At 38.8% G+C, this 27,108-nt stretch overlaps 1 protein-coding gene across 6 annotated transcripts in view; it reads left to right on the plus strand.

Moving 5' to 3' along the window:
- Positions 1 to 27,108, plus strand: part of Ncoa6 (nuclear receptor coactivator 6) — an 89,683-nt gene that overhangs the window by 54,486 nt on the left and 8,089 nt on the right. For 5 of the 6 annotated variants that reach the window (XM_010639930.3, XM_010639931.3, XM_010639929.3 and 2 more), the window contains 6 exons: positions 5,627 to 6,743; positions 9,719 to 9,840; positions 13,450 to 16,407; positions 19,280 to 19,348; positions 22,335 to 22,371; positions 26,800 to 26,945. In XM_010639930.3, the coding sequence (XP_010638232.1) occupies positions 5,627 to 6,743; positions 9,719 to 9,840; positions 13,450 to 16,407; positions 19,280 to 19,348; positions 22,335 to 22,371; positions 26,800 to 26,945 (4,449 nt within the window). The remainder of the gene's footprint in view (positions 1 to 5,626; positions 6,744 to 9,718; positions 9,841 to 13,449; positions 16,408 to 19,279; positions 19,349 to 22,334; positions 22,372 to 26,799; positions 26,946 to 27,108) is intronic. The other variant, XM_010639932.3, reaches the window with a different exon arrangement.

Consider the following 27,108-nt stretch of genomic DNA (forward strand, 5'->3'; position numbering starts at 1 on the left):
TTGGTTTTTTGAGACAGGGTCTCACTTTGTACTTGAGACTGACCTGGAACTCACTATGGACCCCAGGCTGGTCTCGAACTCAGCAATCCTCCTGCCTCAGCCTTCTGAGTGCTGGGATTACAGGAGTGTGCCACCACACCCAGCAAACTAAATTTTTATAAGAGGTTTTAAAATAGTGTTAAAATTCATAATGCCTCTATCCTTGCACAGCTGTTTTGTATTTTTGTATATCTTCCACAAGAACCTATTCTTTGTTTGTTTGGCTTTGTCTTTGGGTTTGTTTTGTTTCTGCACCACTGGTCATGCTAGGCAAGTGAGCTTTGAGCTGTATACCCAGGCCACACCTGTTGTTTTGGTTTTCCCATTAAGCCTATCTATAGTACCTCTTATTCTTGTCTGTCATTTTTATTCTGTTACTCGATTTTATTACTCTTGTGAACTTTTGCTGCTTCCTGAAAAAACTCCTTGTCTTAAAAAAACAAAAACAAAAACAAAACTACTTGTCTTTTTTGTTGTTGTTGTTGTTCATTAAGTTTATTGGTACTTTTAGGTATACCATACAGTTACATTCATTATTGGGATCTTGCACCTTTACATGATGTATCTTTTTTTCTTATTTTTTCCCATTCCCCTTCCCTCTCTTCACCCCCTCCACCCTTCCCTATTTACAATACAAAGACTTTGTTTCCATTTTTTCCTTTTCTCATATTTTTTCTTTTCCCTTCTTTCTTTTCCCCTACCCTTCCCACTTCCCCTGCTCCTTTAAACCTTTTCTTTCTCTTTCACATAGTTATACAATTTGAACCTTATTTACACTTTTAGTTTTTCACACCAGAGAAACTATTTGGTATTTACATAGGTGTGTGCTATTTATTTACTTAAGAGTATGGTCTCAGTGTACATCCATTTAGCTATAAATGTCTCTAGTTTCTCATTCTTTATGGCTGAGTAGTACTCCATTTTATAGAAAAACCACATCTTCTTTATTTCATCTCCAGTTGATGGACAGTTGGGCTGTTTCCAAGTTTTAGCTATTACAAACCATGCTGCTATAAATGTGGGTGTGCATATATCACTGATATGATTCTTTTAATTCTTTTGGAAAGATACCCAGCAGAGGGATAGCTGGGTCAAATGGGATCTCTAGTCCTAGTTGTTTGAGGTATCTCCATATTGATTTCCACAGTGGTCACACCAGTCTGCACTCCCACCAACAATGGAGAAGGGTTCTTTTCTCTCCACAACTTGCCAGCATTTGTTACTGGTTGATTTCTTTCTTGGTTGAAGTAGAGTCTCAGGGTTGTTTTCATCTGCATATCTCAAAGGACTAGTGATGTTAAACATTTTTTCTTATATTTATTTGCCGGTTTTACTTCTTTGTCTGAGACATGTCTGTTCATTTCAGATGCCCATTTTTTAATCCAGTCTTTATATTTATGGGGGTCTGATTTTTTTGAGTCTATATATTCTAGGTAGTAGTCCTTTGAGGAACAGCTGGTAAAAATTTTTTCCCACATTGTAGATTGTCTCTTAGCTCTTTTGGTGGTATCTCTTGCAGTGCAGAAGCTTTTTAATAAGATGAGATCCCAGTTGTTGATTCTTTGTGCTAATTCCTGTGCTACTGAAGATTTGTTCATAGTCTTTTCCTATGCCAATGTCTTTGAGAATTCTAACTTATCTTCCAGCAAATTTAGTGTTTCTGTTTTAATATTTAGATCTTTAATCCACTTCAGTTTTAGTTTCGTGCATGGTGAAAGATAGGGGTCTAGTTTTAATCTTTAGCAAGTTGAAATCCAGTTTTTCCAACCATTTTTGAAGAGGCTGCCTTTCCTCCAGTGAGGATGGTTGGCTCCTTTGCCAAAGATGAGGTAACTGAGTATGTCTAGAGTTGTTTCTGCATCTTCTAATCTATTCCACTAATCCTCGGGTCTGTTTCTTTGTCAGTACCATGTTGTTTTTATCACAGTGGCTTTGTAGTATAGTGTCAAGTTGGGGATTGGGATACCCCTTGTCATGTCTCTGTTGCCTAGAATTGCTTTGCTATTCTAGGTCTCTTCTGGTTCCAAATGAATTTTTATATTGCTTTCTCTAATTCTGTGAAATATGCTATTGGGATTTCAATAGGGATTGCAATGAATCTGTATAGCAGTTTTGGAAGTATGGCCATTTTCACTGTGTTGGTTCTTCCTACCCAGGAACAAGGGACATCTTTCCATTTTCTGAAATCCTCTTGATCTCTTTTCAGAGTGCTGTAGTTTTCAGTGTAGAGGTCTTTTGCTTCCTTCATTAGATTCATAGACATTTCATCTTTTTTTTCCTTTAGATATTTCATCTTTTTTGGATGTTATTGTGAAAGGAATTATTTCCCTAATTTCTCTCTCAGTGAGTCTGTTATTTGTGTACAAGAAGGCTATTGATTTTTGAGTGTTGACCATGTATCCAGCTATTCCACTGAATCTGTCAATTAAGTCTAGAAGTCTTTTAGCAGAGGTTTTTGGGTCTTAGATGTAGAGTATCCTATCATCAGCAAATAATGACAGTTTAATTTCTTCCTTTCCTATCTTCATTCCTTTTATTTCTTTCTCACGTCTAATTGCTGTGGCTGTTTCCAGAACTATATTGAACAGCAGTGGTGATAGTGGACATCCTTATCTTGTTCCTGATTTTAGTGTGAAGGTTTGCAGTTTTTGGCCACTTAGTATATTGTTGGCTGTTGGTTTTCATAGATGGCTTTTATCAGATTGAGATAAAGATCATCTGTTCCCATTTTCTGTAGGGTTTTTATCATGAATGGGTGTTGGATTTTGTCAGTTGCTTTTTCTGCATCTATTGAGAGGATCATATGGTTTTTGTCCTTGACTCTGTTAATATAATATATTACATTTATTAATTTACATATGTTGAACCATCCTTGCATCCCTGGGATAAATCCGACTTGGTCAGGGTGTATGATCTTGATGACCTCTATTCTGTTTGCCAATATTAGGGACACTGGCCTGTAGTACTCTTTTTTGGTTGGGTCTTTCTGTGTTTGGGGAATCAAAGTAACACTTGCTTCCAAGAAGAATTTGGAAGTATTGCTTCCCTTTCAATTTCATTAAAGAGTTTAAAGAATAGTGGCAATAGATCTTCTCTAAATGTCTTGTAGAATTCAGCAGTGAAGCCATCTGGACCTGGGCTTTTCTTTGTTGGTAAAGTTTTAGTGAAATTTTCAATTTCATTGTAATTGGGCTGTTTAGACTTTTTATATCTTCATTCAACTTCAGTAATTCGTATGTATCTAGGAATCTGTCCATTTTTTCTGTGTTTTCCATTTTATTAGAGTACAGATTTTTGAAGTAGGTATTGATGTTCCTCTGGATTTCTGCTGGATCTGTTTCACCTTTTTCGTTCCTAATTGCTTGAATTTGAGCCTTTTCTTTCCTTTTTTTTTGGTAAGGTTGGCTAAGGGTTTATTTAATTTCTTTTTTCTAAAAACCAACTCTTCAATTGGTTGATTGTGTGTGTGTGTGTGTGTGTATCATTCTCTTAGTCTCCATTGCATTGATTTCTGCTCTGATCTTTATAATTTCCTCCCTTGTATGAACTTTGGATTTATCTTGCTCTTATTTTTCTAGGAGCTTAGATTGTTTATTTGAGCTTGTTGTGTTGTTTTAGTATGGGCATTTACTGCTATGAATTTCCCTCTTAGAATTGCTTTCATTGTGTCCCATACATTCCTGTATGTTTTATCGGCAGTACTATTTACTTGTAGAAACTGCCTAATTTCTTCTTTAATTTCCTCTGTAACCTATTGGTTGTTCAGGAGAGTGTTATTAAGTGTTCATGAGTTTATGGAATTCTTGCGAAATCCTTGTCTTTTTGTATTTTGTCTCTTCCCAACTAGACTCCAAAGGAGCAGTTCTCTCTTGTTTATTGATATTGCTTCAACACCAGAAGTACCATGTACCAATTAGGTACCCAATAAATAATTGTAGGTTAGATGATTATACACCATTATTTGCTACATATGTAGCACACACAATGGTCATGGGATTCAAAATAAGTTTTTAAAACTGGCTTAGAGATGGGTGTAGTGGCACATACCTGTAATCCCAACACTCGGGAGGCTGAGGCAGGAGGATCGCTGTGATTTCGAGACCAGCCTAGTGAGTTCCAGGTCAGTCTCAACTACATAGTGAAACTCTGTCTCAAAAAACAAACAAGAGGGCAGGGACAAAGGGAAAAAATGAGAACCAAGACCTGTCATGTAGAGGTACAAGATCCTAACAATGAATGTAACTATACTGTGTCCCTAAAATGTACCAGTAAACTCAATTAAAAAAACAAACAAACAAACAAACAAACTGGCTTAGAAAGTCTTCTTTGGGATTCAGGAAAAGTCTAGCTATAAACAGTTTGTCCCTTGCCTCTCTGGCTGAAATATGGGATGACTTCATTATGGCTTCTACTTTCTATTCTCCATTTAAAAGTGGGAAAGAAAGAAAAAAAAAAAAAAACGGCACGGTGGCGCATGCCTGTAACCCCAGCACTTGGGAAATTGAGGCAGGAAGATTGCCATGAATTTGAGGCCAGCCTGCACTACATAATGAGTTCAAGGCCAGCCTAAACCCTGTCTCAATAAAAAAAAAGCGAAAAATAAAAGAGATAAAATAAGTTTTGAATGGGCAGTTATCTAGTTAAAAAGGAGAGTGATGGGCTAGGGATATAGTTCAGAGTGCATGCAAACATAAGCAAGGCTCTGGGTTCAATCCCTGTCACCAAAAACATTGGGGAGTAGGAAAAATAGTGCAAGTAGCTATAGAAAAATCCCAAAGACCCAGCAATAAATAGACACTGCAGTGAGCTAGGCAGCACCTTTTATCTAAATTAGAAATAGCTAGAAGAATAGAACATGTCCCAAGTGGTCCCGTAGAGACTGCCACAGGATGGGGTCACTGAAATTTTAGCATCCTTCTGTCTGCAGCTTCTCAGTGAATCATCTAGTCAGTTGACTTTCACTAAAGGATCAGCTTCCAGATCAGGATTAAATAATCTTTAACACATTGAGACAGAGGAGATCAGTCCTTTGGAAGTGTTAGGAATTCTCTAAAGTGTAGCATCCATATATTACACACATAGCCTTTGAGAATGATAGTTTGACAAGAAGCATTTTAAAATGTCTTTTCAATACAGTTGAGGTTGTCCTAAGAGAACAAGGAATGTTATTTGTTTCCCTGGGTTATTTATAGCAGAGTTTATTTAGCCTATAGTGCTTTTTGTGAACTTCCTTCACAAATAAGATAGCTAAAGTTATGTTAAATGAGTGAGATGCTGCCTTTCTGTATTTAATCTGAAAGGAAGACACCCTTTGATTTTTAAAATGTTACCTTTAAGCCAACATGGAGGAGTAAAGAAACTTTATCCTTTTCTGTTGTGTGATCATAGAAAATGTAAACAATTATGCTGTATCTATCTCCATAGATTGAAAGACTCACAGAAAGTATGTCAAACGTAGCACATTTATGTTGGTCAGTGGCTATATGGGTGATGGGTATCTTTCTAAGTAAAGTGATTTAAGCAACTTAATACCATTAAGATAATAATATTTCTTTATAAAACTGCTTTTTTTCTTTTCTTTTTGAAGGTGGTCAAGGAGCTGGTCCTCCTCAAAACCAGATGCAAGTGTCCCATGGGCCACCAAATATGATGCAGCCTGGTCTCATGGGAATTCATGGCAACATGAACAACCAGCCAGCTGGTAGTTCTGGGGTTCCTCAGGTGAACCTGGGCAACATGCAAGGCCAACCCCAGCAAGGCCCACCATCTCAGCTGATGGGCATGCACCAGCAGATTGTGCCCTCCCAGGGCCAGATGGTTCAGCAACAAGGAACTTTGAACCCTCAGAACCCTATGATCCTTTCAAGGGCCCAGCTTATGCCACAGGGCCAGATGATGGTGAATGCTCAGAACCAAAATCTTGGGCCTTCACCCCAAAGAATGACCCCACCTAAGCAGTTGCTTTCCCAGCAGGGCCAACAAATAATGGCACCACATAACCAGATGATGGGAACTCAGGGGCAAGTTTTGCTCCAACAGAACCCAATGATAGAACAGATCATGACCAATCAGATGCAGGGGAATAAGCAGCAGTTTAACACCCAGAACCAATCCAATGTCATGCCGGGACCAACGCAGATAATGAGGGGACCAACTCCTAATATGCAAGGAAACATGGTGCAGTTTACAGGACAGATGTCAGGACAGATGCTGCCCCAGCAAGGACCCGTAAACAATAGTTCATCTCAGGTTATGGGGATTCAAGGGCAAGTCCTGCGGCCACCAGGCCCTAGCCCCCACATAGCCCAGCAGCATGGTGATCCTGCTACTACAGCAAATAATGATGTCAGCTTGTCTCAGATGATGCCTGATGTTAACATGCAACAAACCAACATGGTCCCCCCTCATGTGCAGGCCATGCAGGGAAACAGTGCCTCGGGAAACCATTTCTCAGGCCATGGGATGCCTTTCAATGCACCTTTCAGTGGAGCACCCAATGGAAATCAGATGTCTTGTGGTCAGAATCCAGGCTTCCCAGTCAATAAGGATGTAACACTGACAAGCCCATTGTTGGTCAACTTACTGCAGAGTGATATCTCTGCAGGCCATTTTGGGGTAAACAATAAGCAAAATAATACCAACGCAAATAAACCGAAGAAGAAGAAACCCCCTCGGAAGAAGAAAAATAGTCAGCAAGATCTAAAGTAGGTTGTGGTCATTTTGTCTCAAACCTTACTCATTTGTTTTTGTGTAAACATTTTTGTTTATGAAAAATTTTAAGCATATATAAAATTTGAATAGTATAATGAGATACTTCTGCTTAAACAATTATCAATTTATACCCTATCTTACCTTCATCTATACTTTCTCTCATTACCTTCCTTACTATTTTAAGGCAGATTTACTAAGCATTTCACTGTGTACCACTAAAAGATAAGGACAGTTCTATAGCACACCTAGAAAACTAATTCTTCCTTAATAGTCTCACATATCGAACAGTGCTCACATTTTCTGATTATCTCAATTCTTTTTCTCTCACAGTTTATCTAACTAAGGAGCCAAACAAGGTGGATATGTTACAATTGGCTGATATGTCTTAAACCTGCAGTCTTGGGGTATTGGGAGGGGTTGTAGTACTCAAAGCCTGAACAGTAACCAGTGTTACCACACTACAGTCGCACAAAGCACTGACTTTGGTTTTATCTTGACTGCTTGGGAGCCAAGGAGGTCAATTATTATTATTAATTATTATTAAATTATTATTATTAATTATTATTAAGCTGCTTTAAACTTTCTGCCATCTCTCAATAAATGGTCTTTTGAATGAATGCCTTTCCTTTAAAAGGAAAGCTTTAGAAGCTCTTTATCATCTATAGAAGCTTATACTCCATACTAAGATGATTGTACCTTTTCAGTTCGTTACCCTTTTGGTAAAGGTTCACCAGGTAAGCTTTTTTGCAAGATCATAGCAGGAAGGGCAATTAAGCATTTATATTTAATTTCCTGAATCTAAGAATTAAGTCATGTTTCTGACTTTAATAAAATGTTTCAAGAAGAAATACCGATTGCAATGGATTTTCAGCCTTAGTCATTAAACTGGAATTCAGAGACTTTTATTAACAGGGAATAATGACTAATGAATATAAAACAGGTTAATTGAAATAAATTACTACAACTATAAAAAAGGAATAGGAAGCTTTATTTAAGCAAGCTTATATGTTCAAACTAGGCAGGCAGAGTGGCACATACCTGTAATCACAGCACTTTGCATGGCTGAGGCAAGAGGGGCAAGAAGATGGCAAGTTCAAGACCCAGCCTGAGCAATTTAGTGAAACCCTGTCTCAAGGGGATGTAACTCAGTACCGCTCAAAACAAGTTAAAGCTAAAACTAGGCTTTTATCTCAGCCTCCCTACAACATTCTTTGGTGGTTATATCATCTTGCTGTTTGTTGAATCTTAATAGATTAAAAGCCAGTTGTGCTGTATAAACAACCTATGTTTCCTGAATTTAAACTTAATAAGTCCTTTAATTTTCCAGGTTTTTTGTTTGGTTGGTTGGTTGGTTGGGTTTTTTTTGTTTTGTTTTGTTTTGTTTTTTGATTTTTTTTTGCTCTTTCTTTGGTTGAAATATTTACTGCTGTTAACCTGTAAGAATGACATTTTATGAGGATAATTATTCTAGTAGACTGTGAGTAAAATTGCAAGATTATTCAGTTGTTGTTAGTATGCATTTTGCTGTCTTCATCAGCCCTAAAGGGCTTACTTGTTGGCTCTACGCAATGTGAAAAGGAGCAGGAGAATGCCTAGAAAAATGAAAGACAGTAGGTTTAATAAGATATGCTCTCATCTCTATCACTAGCTTACAATGGGACCTTGAGGCTGCCTCTTACAGGTTCTGAGCCTATATTTTCTCATCTGCCACGTGAGGGGACTAGAACAGGTATCTGAGATTCTTTTAGATATAGAACTCTTTTAAGATAAAGGATGCTACAGATTCCTTGCCTATAATTTGAAGTGAGAGGTAAGTCATACATAAGGAACAGATGGGTATAGGGATCTGGATATACTGAGCACTTGCATCAGGTTCTAAATTCCCATGTTCTGGTGCTCTTAAAATGGATTTATGGTACCCCATGCCTGTAATCCCATCTGCTTGGGAGGCCCGGGCAGGAGGATCATAAGTTCAAAGCTACACAACGAGACTCTGCCTCAAAATTAAAATTTAAAAAACCTGGGATGTAGCTTAATGCTAAACTGCTTGCCTATCATGGCAAAGCCCTGGGTGCAATCCCCAGTACCACCAAAATAAAAACCAAAAAACCAAAACAAAACAGTATTCAGGGTAGCTTAGAAACTATGCAGAATATAATGTGGCAAAATGATATCTAAAATAGACAACCATAATACATTGAGAGCAGAAGAAAACTAAAGGTAGAAAAGAACAGTGCAGTTAGGAATGAGATTACAAAACAAATGAGGGTTGTGAACACTCTGTTTCCTTAGGAATGTGGGTGTTAGTAAAATAAGTTTCTTCATTTGTCTTCTTAAAAATTCTAAGGTAAAAATAAAAGCATCCCAAAGCCATTGGATATAGTATCTGCGAGCATTCTACAGCAGAATTTTTTTTTTGTAGTCTACTTTTCTTTGTTCACTGAATAACATTTCCCTCGAGTAACTTAAAATCTATTGCAAGATACTATGAATTATTAGAGCAGCCTTTTTTAATTTAATAATTATACTGAGTTACAGGAATAGTATTTTGTAGCACTGACCACCCCAAACTACAATCAGGGCTTAAAAAACTAAGAATGGGTGATTGTATACAAAATAATGTATCAGAAGTTTGGGCTGAGGGTATACTCTGTGGTAGGACACTTGCCTAGCATGTGTAATGCCCTGGGTTCCAGCCCCAGCACTACAAAAAACAAAAAAGTACCAGAAATTTGTAGAAAACCCATTGACCAAATGCAGTGCTATTAGATAAAGTGGATTTAACATTTAATGAAATTGCCAGGTTTTTATGCCAATATTAAGTATTTTATCCAGACTAAATAGAGATGTAAATAATGATAAGGATGATGATGAAAACAGTGTAGTTCTTCAGAAATACAGAAGGGGTTGATCCAGTTTTGTATATTTCCTATACAATTTACCCTCAAATGTGTCACTTACTTTTTAGCACCCCAGATACTCGCCCAGGTGGTCTGGAGGAGACTGAGCAGCAACCATTGCCTAGTGAGCAGGGAATTAACCTGGACAACACAGGCCCTAAACTTCCAGAATTTTCAAACCGGCCACCAGGTAATGAAATACTAGATAAAGATTATATACATGTTTTCATGTATGTGGGATTACTAGACTTTTTCTCTTCAAGGAAGCAATAACATTTGCCTGCTAACTAGTCTGCTTTGCAATTTGATGTGTCTAGTATTTGGAAGTTTTGATATTAAGTAAATACTTCAGGTATAACTTCTGATGTTGAATATAGGCACACACACACACACACACACACACACACACACACATATTCTACTCATATTGTCATTATTTTAAGTCCTTCTGCAACCAGACAAAAATGAAATGCCTCTATTCTATCAGTGTCAAGGACCTAGTTGGTATCAGGATGAAATAAGATTAAATGGAGGGATATTTTCACTGTAATCCTGCTTATCTGCCTTTCCTGCAGCCTTTCCTCCTAGGGCTTTCTTAAAGCAGGGAGCAACCAGAGTTTAAGATAAGATTATCTTTTTTAACAGAAGTTTTATTGTGAGGCCGTGGATTTAGCTCAGTGGTTCTGCCGCCTGCCTTGAAAGCTCAAGGACCTGAGTTCGATCCCCAGTATCAAAAAAAAAAAAAAAAAGATTTATTGTGAATCTTTAAAACAAATATACATAAATAATAATAAAAGACACATGTGCCTACTACCAGTTTAATAAGTTATAATGAGTAATACCAATATGTGGAAGCTACCTTCTCTGATTATAAAGTATTATCCTTTAAATGTTGATAGATTATGTTGAAGAAGAAAAAGTTTCCAAGATTCATTAATTCATTACAACCCAGGTACAGTATTATAGAACCAAGGCCACAATATCCCTATACCATACCTGGCTACTCTTGGCCTTGGGGCTTGTAACTATCCCCCGTTACATGGTTGAAGATGCACAAGCCCTTTACCATATACGACACTTTATTCTGTGTATACAAAGAGGTATATTTTGTTTGTCCTTCATTAATAATTCTGCCTCCTTTTTGGCATATAAATGAAAGTGATATTATTTTAGAAATAAACTTTAATCTGTCTTTATGTATTTTAAAAGTGAATTCAGGGCAAAGTGTGGTAGCACATACCTGGAATCCCTGCACTTGGGTGGCTAAGGCAGGAGAATCACTGCAAATTTAAGGATAGCCCCAGCTGCACAGTTAGTTGAAGGACAGTCTGAACTACATAGCAAATCTTTGTCTTTAAAAAAAAAAAAAAAAAAGTATATGAATCCCCCCAAAATTGAACTCATCATGATGTCAGTACTTTGTGTAACTTACCAAAAAAATTGCTTGGACACACCACACACAGTTCTACAAGAGAGTTGCAGTAGCACTACTGAGTCCAGGAAGTTTCCCATTTTCAGTGAGTTTCTCCAGATATTGAAGGCACTGTGAACAGGAAGAGGTGCCTTCTTCCTTCAAATATATATGAACTCTTTTATGGATCTCAGAGGTCCCCCACACTTTAATGCCTCCTTTCTGCAAACTGGGGGCCTACCAGCTGAATTTGGTCCATAATGGGTTTGAATCTCTATATGGTATCTTAAAAACCTAAATTTAAAAATGCTTTTACAATCCAGGCATGGTGGTGCATGCCTACAATACCAGCACTTGGGAGCCTGAGGCAGGAGGATGGCTGGGAGTTCAAGGCCAGCCTGGATTATATAATAAGACCTTGTCTCAAATTTTTTTTAAAAAAATGCCTTTACAAAGGGCATCTGCTCTTCAGTTTGACAGTGTTCACAGAACTCCTGTTATCTTATACTAGCTTCTTTACTACCTGCCTGGCCCCTGAATACGTATGAGTTTGCATCCCTTGACTGATAAATTTGGTTTTTTATTGTATGTGTCCTGGCTTTACCTCTTCACCATTCTGTCTTATCAACCCCAGTCTGTCTTATCTCTAGTGCTGTTTGGACCACTGCCTCCAGTTGCTGGATTCTTTACAGCAGCCATAGCTTTAGCTATTATTTTCAAGAAGCCACTATATTGTCTGTGCTGTCCTTTTTGGTATTTATTGTGCTATTGGTTAAGCTAATTTTAAAGAAAGATCTACAAGAACAGACTTTTCTAGAAATTATAATTTTCTTAATGTAGGAACCCTAGACTAAATGTGAAAAATAAAAACCCACTGTGTTGACCTATGGGAATGCCACGTGTTACTGGCTTTACAAATGTCAAGAAGTTACTTGGACCTAAAACAAAAGATGGATTTTTAAGAAAAACCTTCAGAACTAGATTCTGCACACTATGTTCATTGGTACCATGGAAATCTTTGGCAAGAAAACATTAATTAGCTGTTGAGCACAGAAATTGATCCATAGCATTTGGTAGCTGCTGTAATAAAATCTTGTGCCTGCATTTCTTCCAGCTGCCAGAGCCAACTATGCATATTCCTTTGCCTTCTTCAAAGCATTTGCCTTCTGAAAGTATTTTTCATGAAACAATGGAATAATCTAATTTGCAAATGTATATTCCAGCTATATGCCCACCTTTCCCCCAAAGAACCACCTTTATTCTTGGTTTAATTTGATTATATTTCTGTCCTTTCTGCTGATTATATAAGGTTTTTTCTTCTAAAATGTCTAAAAGGAAAACTTTCACAAAAGAAAATTATTTGAGATGTTGTTGCCTTCTGCAAATCAGAAAGGCATTGTCCCTCAGAGTTCTTTTCCCAAAATTATTTTTCATTACTGAGGGCTGAGCTTTATTCTCCAATTATGGATTCATAGAAAATATTTCAGGGCCGGGGATTTAGCTCAGTGGTTCTGCTGCCTGCCTTGCAAGCGCAAGGACTTGAGTTCGATCCCCGGTACCGGGGAAAAAAAAAGAAAAAGAAAAGAAAAGAAAATATTTCAGCAAATAAGAGGTTCACATGTAGGAAAGTAAGTGGAAGTTAATGTGTATAAAAACTTCAGTGCTCATTTCTTTTTTAGCACATGTATCAGTCTGTTACTCCTCTGCTTGTTAAACTGATGGGTCCATGGATAGTTTAATTCAGTCAGTTTCCCCCAACAGATTGAGCCTTGAAGGATGCAACATAGTGTATGGAGCCAATGGATTAGAATAATTTTAAACGCTTTTCTTAAGGAACTAAACCCTAGAATTTTATATTTTCCTTGTGTTGAAAAAATGAAAAGACTGTCTTCAATACTGGTGTTTTCAGCAAAACCAAGGCATAAACATACTAATGCTCTGCTAACGAAAAAGTGAATCCTAAACGCTTTACTTCATTCACGTATGTAATGAAATACTGACTATGTCTACATGAGACTGAAATGCTGGGTGGTCAGCCACTAGCTGTTGATGGAGTTTTTCTCCTTTCATGTTTAGCTGGTATAGATTCAGCCTGTTGCTGTGCATAGCACAGAGTACCTTTCAAGAGTACCTTGTCACAGTAATGCCTCATTCAGACCCTGCATACTGAGGAGCTCCAGGTCCTAATGCTTTGCTTTTTGCTTCCATAAGCATTGTACCCCTTTGGTCCTGTCAAAGAACAGGAGCTACCTCCTACCTCTGGAGTGGGCAGGCCTGAGCTATTTGTGCACAGTCTGCCACCTGGATGAGTATTGCTTGGCTGTACTCTAAAGGTAGCAGTTTTCTTGCTGAAAATCTAACTTCCCTAATTTTGGGGGCTTGTTTTAGGTTATCCTACTCAACCAGTAGAACAGAGGCCACTGCAGCAGATGCCTCCTCAACTCATGCAACATGTGGCACCCCCACCACAGCCACCACAGCAGCAGCCACAGCCACAGCTTCCTCAGCCGCAGCAGCCACCGCCACCACCCAGTCAGCCCCAGTCTCAGCAGCAGCAACAGCAGCAACAACAAATGATGATGATGCTCATGATGCAGCAAGATCCCAAATCTGTTAGGCTTCCCGTCTCCCAAAATGTCCACACCCCAAGGTGCCCTCTGAACCCAGACCCCCAGAGAATGCCCATGCAGCAGAGTGGCAGTGTACCTGTCATGGTCAGTTTGCAAGGACCTGCCTCCATACCACCATCACCTGATAAACAAAGAATGCCAATGCCTGTGAATACTCCTTTGGGAAGTAATTCAAGAAAGATGGTATACCAGGAGAACCCACAGAATACTTCTAGCTCGCCACTAGGAGAGATGTCGTCACTTCCTGAAGCAAGTGGCAGTGAAGTACCGTCTGTCTCAGGAGGCCCAAATAATATGCCTTCACATTTAGTAGTTTCCCAGAATCAGTTAATGATGGCAGGGCCCAAACCTGGACCATCACCCCTTTCAGCAACTCAAGGTGCAACTCCCCAGCAACCCCCTGTAAATTCCCTGCCTAGTTCCCATGGCCACCATTTTCCAAATGTAGCTGCTCCAACCCAGACATCTAGGCCTAAAACACCAAACAGAGCCAGTCCCAGACCCTATTATCCTCAGACACCCAACAACCGCCCTCCCAGCACAGAACCTTCAGAAATCAGTCTGTCACCAGAAAGACTCAATGCCTCCATAGCAGGGCTCTTCCCTCCACAGATTAATATTCCTTTACCTCCTAGGCCAAGTTTAAACAGGAGCTTTGATCAACAGGGTTTAAATCCAACAACTCTGAAGGCCATTGGGCAAGCACCTTCAAATCTTACCATGAATAATCCTTCCAATTTTGCTGCCCCACAAACTCACAAATTAGATTCTGTAGTGGTGAATTCTGGAAAGCAGCCTAATTCTGGAGCAACGAAAAGGGCAAGTCCAAGCAACAGTCGCAGATCTAGTCCTGGATCTAGTAGGAAAACCACCCCAAGTCCTGGAAGGCAAAATTCAAAAGCCCCTAAACTTACTCTGACCTCCCAAACAAATGCAGCTCTGTTGCAGAATGTTGAGTTGCCGAGAAATGTATTGGTTAGCCCCACTCCTCTGGCTAATTCTACCAGCAGTGGGCTGAATCCTCAGAATCCCACTGTGCCTGTGGCTGCAGTGGAGGCTGTTCTCGAGGATAACAAGGAGAGCTTGAATGTGCCTCAGGACAGTGATTGCCAGAATTCCCAGGGTAGGAAGGAGCAGGTAAATGTTGAGCTAAAAGCACTCCCTGCTCAAGAAATTAAAATGGTTGTCCCTGAAGATCAATCCAAAAATGATGGGCAACCTTCGGATCCTAACAAACTTCCCAGTGTCGAAGAGAACAAAAATTTGGTGTCTCCTGCCATGAGGGAAGCACCAACATCATTAAGTCAACTTCTTGACAACTCTGGAGCTCCTAATGTGACCATTAAACCTGGGCTTACAGATCTGGAAGTAACACCTCCGTTAGTTTCAGGAGAGGACCTCAAGAAAACATCTGTCATTCCCCCTCTTCAGGATCCATCATCTTCTAAAGAACCCTCTAATTCCCTAAACTTACCTCACAGTAATGACCTGTGTTCAACTCTTGTGCATCCAGAATTGAGTGAGGTCAGTTCTAATGCTGCACAGACCATCCCTCCAGTAATATCAAGACCTGTTAGTTCTTCATCCATTTCCACTCCCTTGCCCCCAAATCAAATAACTGTATTTGTTACTTCTAATCCCATAACCACTTCAGCTAACACGTCAGCAGCCCTGCCAACTCACTTGCAGTCTGCATTGATGTCAACAGTCGTCACAATGCCCAATGTGGGTAACAAGGTTATGGTTTCTGAAGGACAGTCAGCTGCTCAGTCTAATGCCCGGCCTCAGTTCATTACACCTGTCTTTATCAATTCATCCTCAATAATTCAGGTTATGAAAGGATCACAGTCAAGCACAATTCCTGCAGCCCCACTGACAACCAACTCTGGCCTAATGCCTCCCTCTGTCGCAGTTGTTGGCCCTTTGCACATACCTCAGAACATAAAATTTTCTTCAGCTCCTGTACCACCTAATGTCCCCTCTAGTAGTTCTGCTGCAAACATCCAGCCAGGTCGACCCTTAGTCCTTAACTCACGAGCCACTCCTGTTCAACTTCCTTCCCCTCCTTGTACATCTTCTCCAGTTGTCCCTCCTCATCCCTCTGTCCAGCAAATGAAAGAATTGAATCAAGATGAGGCCAGTCCTCAGGTAAACATCTCGGCAGATCAGAGCACTATGCCCTCTTCACAGTCAACCACAATGGTTTCTCCCCTTTTGACCAATAGTCCAAGCTCTGTCAACCGGCGAAGCCCAGTATCATCCAGTAAGGGCAAAGGAAAAGTGGACAAAATTGGCCAGATTTTGCTCACCAAAGCATGTAAGAAAGTTACAGGCTCTCTTGAGAAAGGGGAAGAGCAATATGGTACAGATGGAGAGACTGAAAGCCAAGGGCTAGAGAACGCAGCTCCTGGGCTCATGGGAACAGAGCAATTGTCCACAGAGCTGGACAGTAAAACCCCAACACCCCCAGCACCTACTCTACTAAAAATGACTTCTAGCCCTGTGGGCCCGGGCTCCACCTCAGCAGGACCCAGTTTACCCAGTGGTCCTCTCCCCACTAGTATTCGCTCAATAGTAACCACTCTGGTACCTTCTGAGCTCATCTCCACAGCACCAACCACAAAAAACAATCATGGTGTCATAGCATCTGAGCCACTTGCAGGTGGCCTAGTGGAGGAGAAGGTGGGATCCCATCCAGAGCTTCTACCCAGCATAGGTATGTACTTTGGCTTGGCATCATCTCTTCATGTCAGAGTTCTGGTGACCTGCTCACAAGAGAGAGAAAGTATGACTCCTTTTCTTCTTAGAAAGAACAATGGGCTAAATGGCAGTAGTAGTAGTATTTATTGAAAGTACACTAGGAAATATGCTTTTAAATCCTATGTGGAGTTTATATTCACTAACATGGTTTTCAGCTATAATGATACTTCTCTCTCAAAAATATTAATTTATATATTTTTCCCCAATTTACAAGTTTTTATATATTAGTCTCTCATCAGCTTCATACCAGCCATGTCAGGTAGTGTTACCTTGTCTTGTAGATGAAAAGGTTAAGTTTATGGAAATCTGGTATTTGTTCATTCTGTACTGTGAGCCTTTCACTGAACACCATTCCTTACATGTAAACAGCTTCTGCAAGTTCCACTTACTATGATGAAGACTTGCTTGCTCTCAACTATTTCAGGGCAGGTTCTCATAGCCCCATTCTCATTGTACAGTACGTCAGAAGCCTCCCCCCCACCCCGTGTTGGTTACTCCATAGAAGAGCTTGCCAGAAAATCAAGTTTCATGATAACAGACACGCAAGAGTCACAGAGGTAAAGAATCAGGCTTGAGTTGGCATTGCAGCACTTGGCATTCACCAGCTGGATGAGCTGGGCCAAGTCACTTGATTATTCTAAACCTGTTTCCTCCTCTGTAATATAGGGACAATAGTAGCTGTAAGATTTCAGTGAGGTAATTCATATAACATGCTTAGTGCAGGGTCTAGAATATAGTAACTGATCAATAAATGGTTACCAATATTATTACTACTTTCCTTTTGATATAATGTTTGTAAACTGGTCCATTCCATTCATGGATGTCTACCTCAGAGTATTTCCTATATATTGTTAAGGCTGGGCTAATAATGGAAGCGTAGATCTCCTTCCCATCCCTCCTCTCCAATTCCTCTCCCCCAGCGCCCCCTCCTGCCCCCAGTGAGGCTTCAGTGGTACAGAAGCTCCTTTTCCTCAGAGGTAAGTTAGTGTCACACTTCGCAGAGCTAGGAAGACCTCTTCGATATCCTAGGCCAACTATAATGCCTATCTTATTTATACAACTAAAATGCTTTGAGTTCCTAACCCAGTGGTAAGCACCCAGGAGGAGAGGCAGAAAGAACACAAGCTTCAGGGTAAGATCAGATTTCAAATTTTACTTCCGTTGGTCGCCACTTACAGTACTACTTTACCTGAAAAATAGAAATTATAATCCCACTGCTCAGAATTTATGCAAGGATTCAGTGTGAGGGCTTAACCCGCAGTGGCCAATATACTGCCTCATGCAGAGCTCTGGAAAGATCAGTTCCCCTTCTCCTCTCTGCCTCTTTACGTAAGTGTTAGAGATACAGGGAAAAATAAAGGCTTGTAAGTAATTTTCTGCCCTTAAAGGAGACAGAGCCTTCCCAGAGTAGGGCTCTGGGTTTTTGGTTTAAGTTCTGTTGGTATAGGTAACCCTAAGAATTAGAAGCAAACCTGGTGTAACTTAAATGTATTCTCTGCTATTAAGTATTTTCCATTTCTCCTTCCCTCAAGGGAATTTTTCTCTCTGGTACCAACAAAATAATGATAAGGTGATTAGAAAATACTTTTATTTGAATCATGTATAATACTAGAGAAACATGGAAACTTTGGGAAGATATATCACAAGTTGTAAAAAGTTCTCAGTTTTAGTTAAGGCCACCCACTTTGCTTATAGTGATTGTTTCTATTCTTTTTCAAGGGACTTCTGTGCTTTTACCTTGAAAATGAGAAACCAATACTGAAGTTAAAAATAGAAGTTAAGGTATAGTTTTAAGCTTTATCAGATAAGCATCCAAAATAAAGTCTTAAACACAAATGTATTATTGACAGTTTCACTAAGCAAGAAAAAAATCTACAAAATTTAGTAGGCTAACGTCATGATGGGAGGATGTACCCTTGAGTGACTATGGCATATCTGTGCCTTTCATCTTTACTATATTATCCAAGAAGATTTTGTTCTAGAGTACATTATTTGTTTATATTCTATTTCACAAGGCCTAAGTTCTTTCCGTCCCTTGCAGACTAATACTGATGTTTTTTTCCTTTAACGTACCTTCAGGTTTCTCAGCCTAGCATTGATCTTCTTTGCTTTGGATTCTCATGGCACTTTATATATCTCCTTCATATGACAACACAGTCACTCCAGTTAACCACATGAATTTATCTTTGAAAACTGGACTGAGTTCCTGATGTGCAAGACGGGTATAATTTGTAAGGGTGGCTGGCACAGTGCCTTGACCCTAGAAAGTTTTTAACTATTTGTTAGGTGAATAAATGACATCAGATTGATTGATTTATTAAATATGAATTGAATATCTGCTTTCAGCCCATCACTCTTACTAGGTACTGTAGAAAAGTATAAAATTATATGATTGTTTCAATTCACAAGGAGTATAGTTTTACGAAGAGTAAAACAATTTTTTAAATGCTAAAGTGAATGCTACAGTCATCCCTCTAAAAGTGGCTTGGATTACCTACTAAATCATATTTTTGGACTTTTTTTTAAGAGTAGTGGTCAGAAATTGACCCTCAAAAAGCAACATGTTGGTACTATCATTCCTATGGTCATTGCCATCCCTGATCTTTATGGACATACAGAGAAGAAACAAACACCCCTAAGTGGTAGTCTGACTATTATAACATTTGATTTGTTAAGTAAATTTTAAAATGTAATTTTAATGTCAGCTTCAAATATTGCCCTGGAAGAGTATATGTTTCAAGAGTTCCTTAGTTCCTGATTTAGTTAAGGCTTTCCATTTTATTTAGAAAAGAAAATAAAAGATCTGTAATTTTTTTTTCTTGCCTTAGCCCCTTCACAGAATTTAGTCCCAAAGGAGACTCCAGCCACAGCACTGCAGAGCTCTGTTGCCAGATCAGGTAAGAGACACTTTGGAAAAACTATGACATGGAATGAGTCACATGTAAAGGATCTACTGCTGTCTTCAACATCACATGTTCTCATGCCAGTAAGTGGTTGGAACGGTCTTATAATTAAGATTTAGGGTGAGTGGCAGAGCTTGTGCGATGGTCTTTGAGGTTATTTTTCCTTAACCAGCTTGCTGTCTTATGCATATGTAATGTCAGGGAATTCAAGAAGGGCATCTCTGACTGTCTGCCACCCAGCTGTGGGTTGGTTACCCTGTTCTGTGACCCTGGCACCCTTAGCTGGCAGCTGACTGACTGACATACAGTGACTTCCTGGGGTGATAAGCATGAATGCATCGAGATGATGATTACATTATCATGACAGGAGTAGAGGCTCACTCAGAGAACCTCTGCTGCAGTAAGGTATCCATTCCTGTGGGAGATGCAGTCATTGCAGTAATTTCTGAATGGCATTTAGTTTCTCCCCATGACCGAGATACTGTAAATAGCAGTAGGAAAGGTGTTTCTTGTTGGAGGAGTTTGTGGTAATCTGACAGGTTACTGCTGTGGGATGCTGGATCAGCTCTGAACACAGGAAGATCTTGATGGCAATAACAGCATTTATTCTGCCTTCATAGATTAGATGGCTAAAACAGATGAATATTACAAATATGTCACAGTTTAGTCTTGCCTAGCTCTTTGTCCCTGTAGGTCATTGAGGGATACAGATATATACATATGTATACATACACATGTATATATACATACACATATACTGATTCTCACAGAGAGATTAGAATATCATTGAATATACACACTTGGCAAAATTAATAAAGAAGCAGTGTAACCATGTTTAATTGTGTGAGTTTAAGCCAGTAAAAATCAGGTATAATTTAGGATTATTTTAAAACCTACTTTGCTCATTTCAGCAGCACATATACTGAAACCTACTTTCAGGGAACTACACTCTATAACATATATAGGACTTTCTACTGTACACTGGAAAGAATCAGCCTGCTGAAAAGAATGTATGAGCAAAAAAATTTTAGCCACCCCATTTATTTCTGTGCTACCAGCTACCTATATGATAGCTGGACATTTGGGAAGGGTAGGAAAGGGGTAATTCATTTTTTTAAATAAAAGGAATGACTAGAAAGGGGAAGGGAATTCCATTTCTTCCCTAATTCTACTCTGGAAAAATGAGCTTTACCATTATCGCTTTTCTTTTTTTTCAGAATAACTACCTGGAGAATCCTATTTATTTTTAAAGTTTGGCCTAAATGAATCTCTGTAAAATATCCTCAGAGCCATCCCTTTATATGAATTAGCAGTGTTAGTGTTAAAAATCTCAAAAGCCTTGAGTTTCATCTTGTTTCAAAACAAATCAAGGTTAGCACCTCTTTTTATTTCAGCTAATTTTCTTATTGAGCACACATTACCTGAAGCTGAGCCAGGAAAAGAACAGAGAGTCAGGAAGCTGGTATCTATTTCTCGTGGAGGGATTTACAAGTTTTGTGGTTAGATATAGGGAGCTAAGCAGCAGCAGGTGAGATGCACAGATTTCCTTCTGTCAGCATCTTCCATTAAAGGCAGAATAGTCAAGCCTCCTCGCAGTGAGAGCTCTGTGAACATATGATCATCATAGCACTAATAATAGCTAACTTAATACTGAGTAATTACTAAGTGCTACGAACTACACAGATTTTTATATGCATTATCTCATTTAATCATGTTAACTTTGAAATTAGTAATTATTTATTTTTTTAGATGAGACATTGAGCCCTGAGAGGTCAAGTAATTTATCTAGCTACATAGTGACTTCAAGGCAGCCTGAACCACAAATCAAGACCCTGACTCAAGAAACAGGAAGAAGTAGTTTGCCCAAGATCTCATGACTAATAAACAATGAGATCAAAATTTTAAGCCAGCCAGGCAGGTGCAGGTACATATGTGTACCTGTAATCCCACCACTTGGGAGGCTGAGGCAGGAGGATTGCCACAAGTTCAAGCACAGCTTGGACTACATAGTGAGTTCAAGGCCAACCTAGAATATACAGTGAGACTCTGTCTCCAAAAACAATTGTTTTTAAACCAGACACTATAACTTCACTGTCTTCAAGGAAGTTAACATGTACTCATTTAGGGCAGCTTAGATAGGTCATTCATTGAATATGAGGTACTAAATTCCCTAAAAGGGGGAGAGGTTCAGGACTGTGGGAAGCCAGGTGCAGAAAAGATTCCTGCTGTCTGATACATCAAGGAAGGCCTTTGTAGAAACTGGACATACCTAAACATGTGTAATGAAGGAAGCTGGTATTTTTCTGCTAGTCGTGAGAAGCTTCTGGTAAACCCAGAGGGTGCTTATTAATGCAAAATTCTGCTAGACAAATTATTGAGATTGCCTTTCCCTGGAGAGCATCACTGGAAGGTTGAGGAGGAAAGAAATATAATGGAGTCTGTGGAGAGTATCTCAAAGCAAGATATGCTGTCTTCTAAAACTCAGTGAGAAAGTTGTTTGAAGGAAAATGCATTCTTAATAGTTGTTAAAGACATGTTTGAAGACTGCTGTCTCTAAAAAGAAAAGTGCAAGAGAGTGGAGATATTTTAAGAATGAAAACTGTCCCTTGTACATGAAAGAAAAGGTTTATTTTACTAACTTAGTTGTAGCTGAGTGAAGTACGAGACAAGAAGTGTGAATTTAGCTCTGTTGGTCCAAGCAGGATTATTTCACAGTATGAAGTAGAAGTAAAAATAAACGAAGTAAGTGTTTTATGTTCCCCCAACAAACCAAATTGGTTCAATACCACCTTTGTCTCCATACCATGTAGAATGAGAATCTTCCTGGGCAGAGACCTGTTAGCCTAAGTAAGGCATTCAGAATTCTTATAAGACACCTAGCTTCTTGCTGTGAATATATGCACCAGCAGCTTCTACATCTCAAGTCTGTCCTTTGTTTTTTTTGTTTGTGTGTGTGTGTGTGTTTGTTTGTTTTTTACAGAACTAGAGGTAAATGCTGCCATAGTCTCTGGACAAAGGTAAGATGATCATTTCGGCAGATTTAACATTGACCATGGTATAAGCCTTTTTAAAGAGTATCAGCTTTCTCAGTCTTTAAACTCCTTCTTACCTTATCCTTTTACTGCACTGTTGCATCAGTCTGTTTTTACTGCTCATATAGAAGCTTCCATGAGTACTAACCTCTGAGAGGTAATATTTCTCTTAATAAAATTTGGTGGCTGAGTTTATACCCTTTATGGTGCTTCTGAAAACTGAATGAGATAACATCTTCAGCACTCAACATAGCAAATAGTAAATGTTCAGTATATAGGAGCTGCTGTTCTTGATGTCATCAATAATAGCATTTTCAAGTGAGGAGTGGTGGTGCATACCTATAATCCCAGCACTCTGAAGTTGAGGCAGGAGAAGCTGAGACAGGAGAATCATGAGTTCAAGGCCAATCTGAGCTGCATAGGGAGACCTTATCTCCAGAAAATAAAAATAAAAAAATAAATAGAAGTCCTTGCCAACTACCTTGTAAAATATAGTCGTTTGATCCTGAAGACAAAGAGAAAGCCAGGCAGGGTCTAACTCCAAAAACCCATGCTTTGTTTTCTTAACGGTGCTGTTTCATATAATCTAATAAAATGGAGAACATTTGTGGCTTAAACTCCCATGAGGAGGAGTCTGACCTTCCAAAAGTCATCCCGTAAAGGAACTGAGATTGTCTTCCCTTTGAGATGATCACTGGGAGGTTGAAAAGATGAATGTAAGTAAAATAGGTAACATTTAAAAGAATTACTGTCCCAGCACTCAGGAGGTTGAGGTAAGAGAATTACTACAAGTTCAAAGCCAGTCTGGACTACATAGCAAGACCCTGTCTCAAAAAAAAATTTTTTTTTTTACTGGGTCAGGGATTTAGCTTAGCAGCACTGCGCCTGCCTTGCAATTGCAAGGTCCTGAGTTTGATCCCTGGTACCCAAAACAAAAAACAAAACAAGAAAAAACCCACCTCATATTTGTGTGGTGGCTTAGCCTATAAAAATACCATCACAGTCATTTTTCTATCAGCCCTGTAAGGAAGTAATAATAGTCAGGATTTATTTGAATGTCATTCCTTGCCATGCCCTGAAATACAAGCTCCCTAAATCTATTACGTCACTTAATAAATTTAAGTAAATTCTGTCTAATAGAAAGGTAAACCAAATTGCTCAGGGTTATACCTTTAACAGATGGTGCAGCTGAAATTCATACCCATACCTTCTGACTCCAGAGCCTTTGCATTTGACCTATGTATTATGATAGACAAAAATGGAGATTTATAGGTTAAGAATCTGAAACATAGAATTAAATATCATGCCAGATAAATGTATATCCTGCTTGACCCCTGGTCATCTGATTTCAAGTTCACTGCTGTTTAAGCTGTACTATTCTGCCTGTCTGGCAGGATTATATGGTTTGAGTTAATATTTTAATTTATTTGCATTTCTCAACATACCCTAATTATTTGTCTAGAGAAAGAAACCAATCAGACCCGAAAAGCCTTGTAGGTATTTGTTTCTAGAGCTCTCTGACCATAGACCATATAAACATGAGGACAGTATTGCTGTGGCTTTTGTTTTGCCAGGAAAAAGAGGCTCCTCCATTAGGGATACTCCTTCCTCAAGAATCATTGACTGTTTTCTGGGCTCCCAGCCAGAAAGCCATCCTTAAAGCCTCTAAACAGAGGTGTTGATCCCCTTGACTTGTAATTCCATCCTAGCTTAGTCTGGCCTCTCTTTGGCTTGTGATTGGGTGTGGGGTAGCTGTTACATTTAAAGTTAAGGTAGTAAACAGTGCGGCCCAATTCCCAGCCATAGTACCATTAGCAGAGGGTCTTGGCATAAGTGGACAGGGGAGGACTAGAGATAGTTAATAATCAGACCATGGTTTGTGCCTTTAGGGAACTCATTAATCTGATGGAAGGCATGAGACATTAAGACAACATACTTAATTGGCATAGTGGCGCATGCTTGTAATCCCAGTACTCTAGGAGGCTGAAGCAAGAGGATCACAAATTCAAGTCCAACATGTATAATTTAGCAACTTAGCAGGACCCTGTCTCAAAAGGGCTGGGACAGTAGCTAAGTGAAAAAGGCTTGGGTTCAATCCCATGTACTGGAGAAACAAACATGTTGTATAGTCATGGATGCTCAAGAATACTACACAGACTTTGAACCCATAAGACAAAAGAGACAATTCTGCTTGGGGAGTAAAACATACAAGAGATAGCCTTTGACCATTTTGTTTTGTTTTGTTTTTTGTTGCAGTAGTACTATTTTTCAGTTCCATGCCTTGCAAGCAAATAAAATCAGCTTTTTTTTTCCCTCATGATTTTAGTGTGCATTTTTGAACTATGACAGTAACAAAAGTTATTAAAGAAACTTTGTAATTCAAATCAGAGAATTACAAAGAAGAAAATAACTCAGCCATAAACCAGTATTCTTACAATACAGCAATATTCACTATATATATTTTATTCTTTTTTTGTTCTTTTATTGAGGTTATTGGTACAATCTAGGTATACAATACAGTTACATTCATCATTGGGATTCTGTACCTTTACATAATAGGTCTTGATTCTCATTTTTCCCCTTGTCCCTGCCACACTATATATATTTTAGTTTATCATCTTTTAGTTCTATTCATAGAATATGTATATAGATAGAGACATGTCAAATGTATGTCTACACATCTCATACTCATTCTTGTATGGTTGCATATATATTCAATATATATCATAATGAACATAAGATAATAGTATTTGTAACATTTTTCCCACTTAATATATCATGTCAGGCATGACATTTTAGAAATGTTAAAATAAATGGTCCTACTGTATATTTAAATTTTAAAAAACATATTATGTACTGTTTATGTTATAAAATAATCCTCCACCACATGATTTTTTATGATTGCATGTGGATGTACCATAATTTAGTTAACTATTATTGAGCATTTAGGTTCTTCTGTTTTCACTAGTACAAATTAAACGCTCTGGCATCCTTGTGTGTAGAGCTCTGCCTATAAAAAGCTTTGTTTCTTTAGGAAATGGAATTACTAAGGCAGAGAATTACAGTTTTTCAACCTCATTATTGTCATTTTTGATCAGATAATTTTAGAGGACTGTCTTATGCATTATAGGCTTATGAACCAGGCATGGTGGCACACACCTGTAATCCCAGCACCAGGAAGCTGAGACAGTAGTATTGCTACAAGGTAGAGACCAGCCTGGGCTATATACTGAGCTCAAGACAAGCCTGCCCTGCAAAATGAGACTTTTATCTCAAAGAGAGAGAGAGAGAGAGAGAGAGGCTTATGGTAGCATTCCTGGCCTCTGCCCAAGTCGTGACAATCAAAACTGTCTCCAGAAGACTGGGATTATAGCTCAGTGATAGAGTCTATACTTAGCATGTTTGATAACCAGAATTGAGGTGGGGGGTAGATGGCCTCAGACATTGCTAAATGATCTCTACAGGCAGAATTTCCCCTTGATGAGAACCATTGGGTTATATAATATATGCTCTTATCAAGAATATGAGAATGTTTTTGTCCCTCTATTCTCAGTAACAGTGTCACAAATTTTAAACCTTTGCATACTAAAAAATGAGACTTTGGATTGGGCAGCCAATATGCTTAACAGTGTATTATGAATATATTCCCATAATGTGACTTATAATATGCCATTATCAGACTATACCTGTTAATTTTCTAGATTTTAGGTGCTATTTTGACTTAGTGGCAATTTTCTAGATTTTAGATACTAATTTAAGTTAGCAATTTTTAAATAGACACCTTTTTCATGGTTGTAAAAAATTGCAAAATTAAAATATTAATTTTTGTAAGGCAATATATTGGTTTAAAAAAATGGATAAGGAAATTGCAGGAGGTCAAGTTATTCATCTTCTGGTTTTCAGGGTTGGCTTTGAACTTACCACATAGCCTAGGATAGCCTTGAACTTACAGCAATCCTCCTGCCTCAGCCTCCTGAGTGCTAGGCCTATTTTTCAACAATTTCAACAGTATTATATTTTCATATTTTATTGTTATTAATGTAACAAACTAGACTTGCTTTTTTTTTTTTTTTTTTTTTTTTTTTTTTTTTTTTTTTTTTGAGTCAAGGTCTTACAATGTAGTTCAGCCTGGCCTTGAACTCTCTATGTACCCCCAGGCTGGCCTCCAACTCATGGTGATCCTCCTGCTTCAGCCTCTGTAGTGCTGGGACTGTGGGAGTGCACCACCATTCCTGGCTCTAGACTCACTTTTAAGTCTCAATAGTATAGAGGGTAATCATGCTTATCTTCTCCAGGGTAGAATATTTTTTCTCCAGAAAGACTATATTGTTCTTCATCTCCTATTTTATTATGAAACTCTGTCCAAATAGTCCCTCACCTCCTTGGAAATTTAGTGCTTCCCTTTGTCAACAGTGAGCCAAAAGAGATAGCTGAAAAGTCTAAAATCCCAAGCCGAAGAAACTCCCGAACTGAAGAGCCAACTGTGGTTTCTGAAAGTGTGGAAAATGGACATCGTAAACGATGCTCTCGACCTGCTTCAGCCTCCAGCTCTACTAAAGGTTAGTAATGGGGCATGGGTGCTTTTCATGGGTTAAATAGAGCAACAGTAGGGTCTTTATCCCAGCAGCAGGGGACTTTTTCCTCCACCATTTTTCTGTTCTTAAATCTGTCATGTTAGACTTCTACTATATGGTCTTTGTTAGTTTATTTAACTATATGTTT

The sequence above is a fragment of the Fukomys damarensis genome, unplaced genomic scaffold (assembly GCF_012274545.1).
Source record: "Fukomys damarensis isolate Sample0158 unplaced genomic scaffold, DMR_v1.0_HiC HiC_scaffold_22, whole genome shotgun sequence".
Lineage (NCBI taxonomy): Eukaryota > Metazoa > Chordata > Mammalia > Rodentia > Bathyergidae > Fukomys > Fukomys damarensis.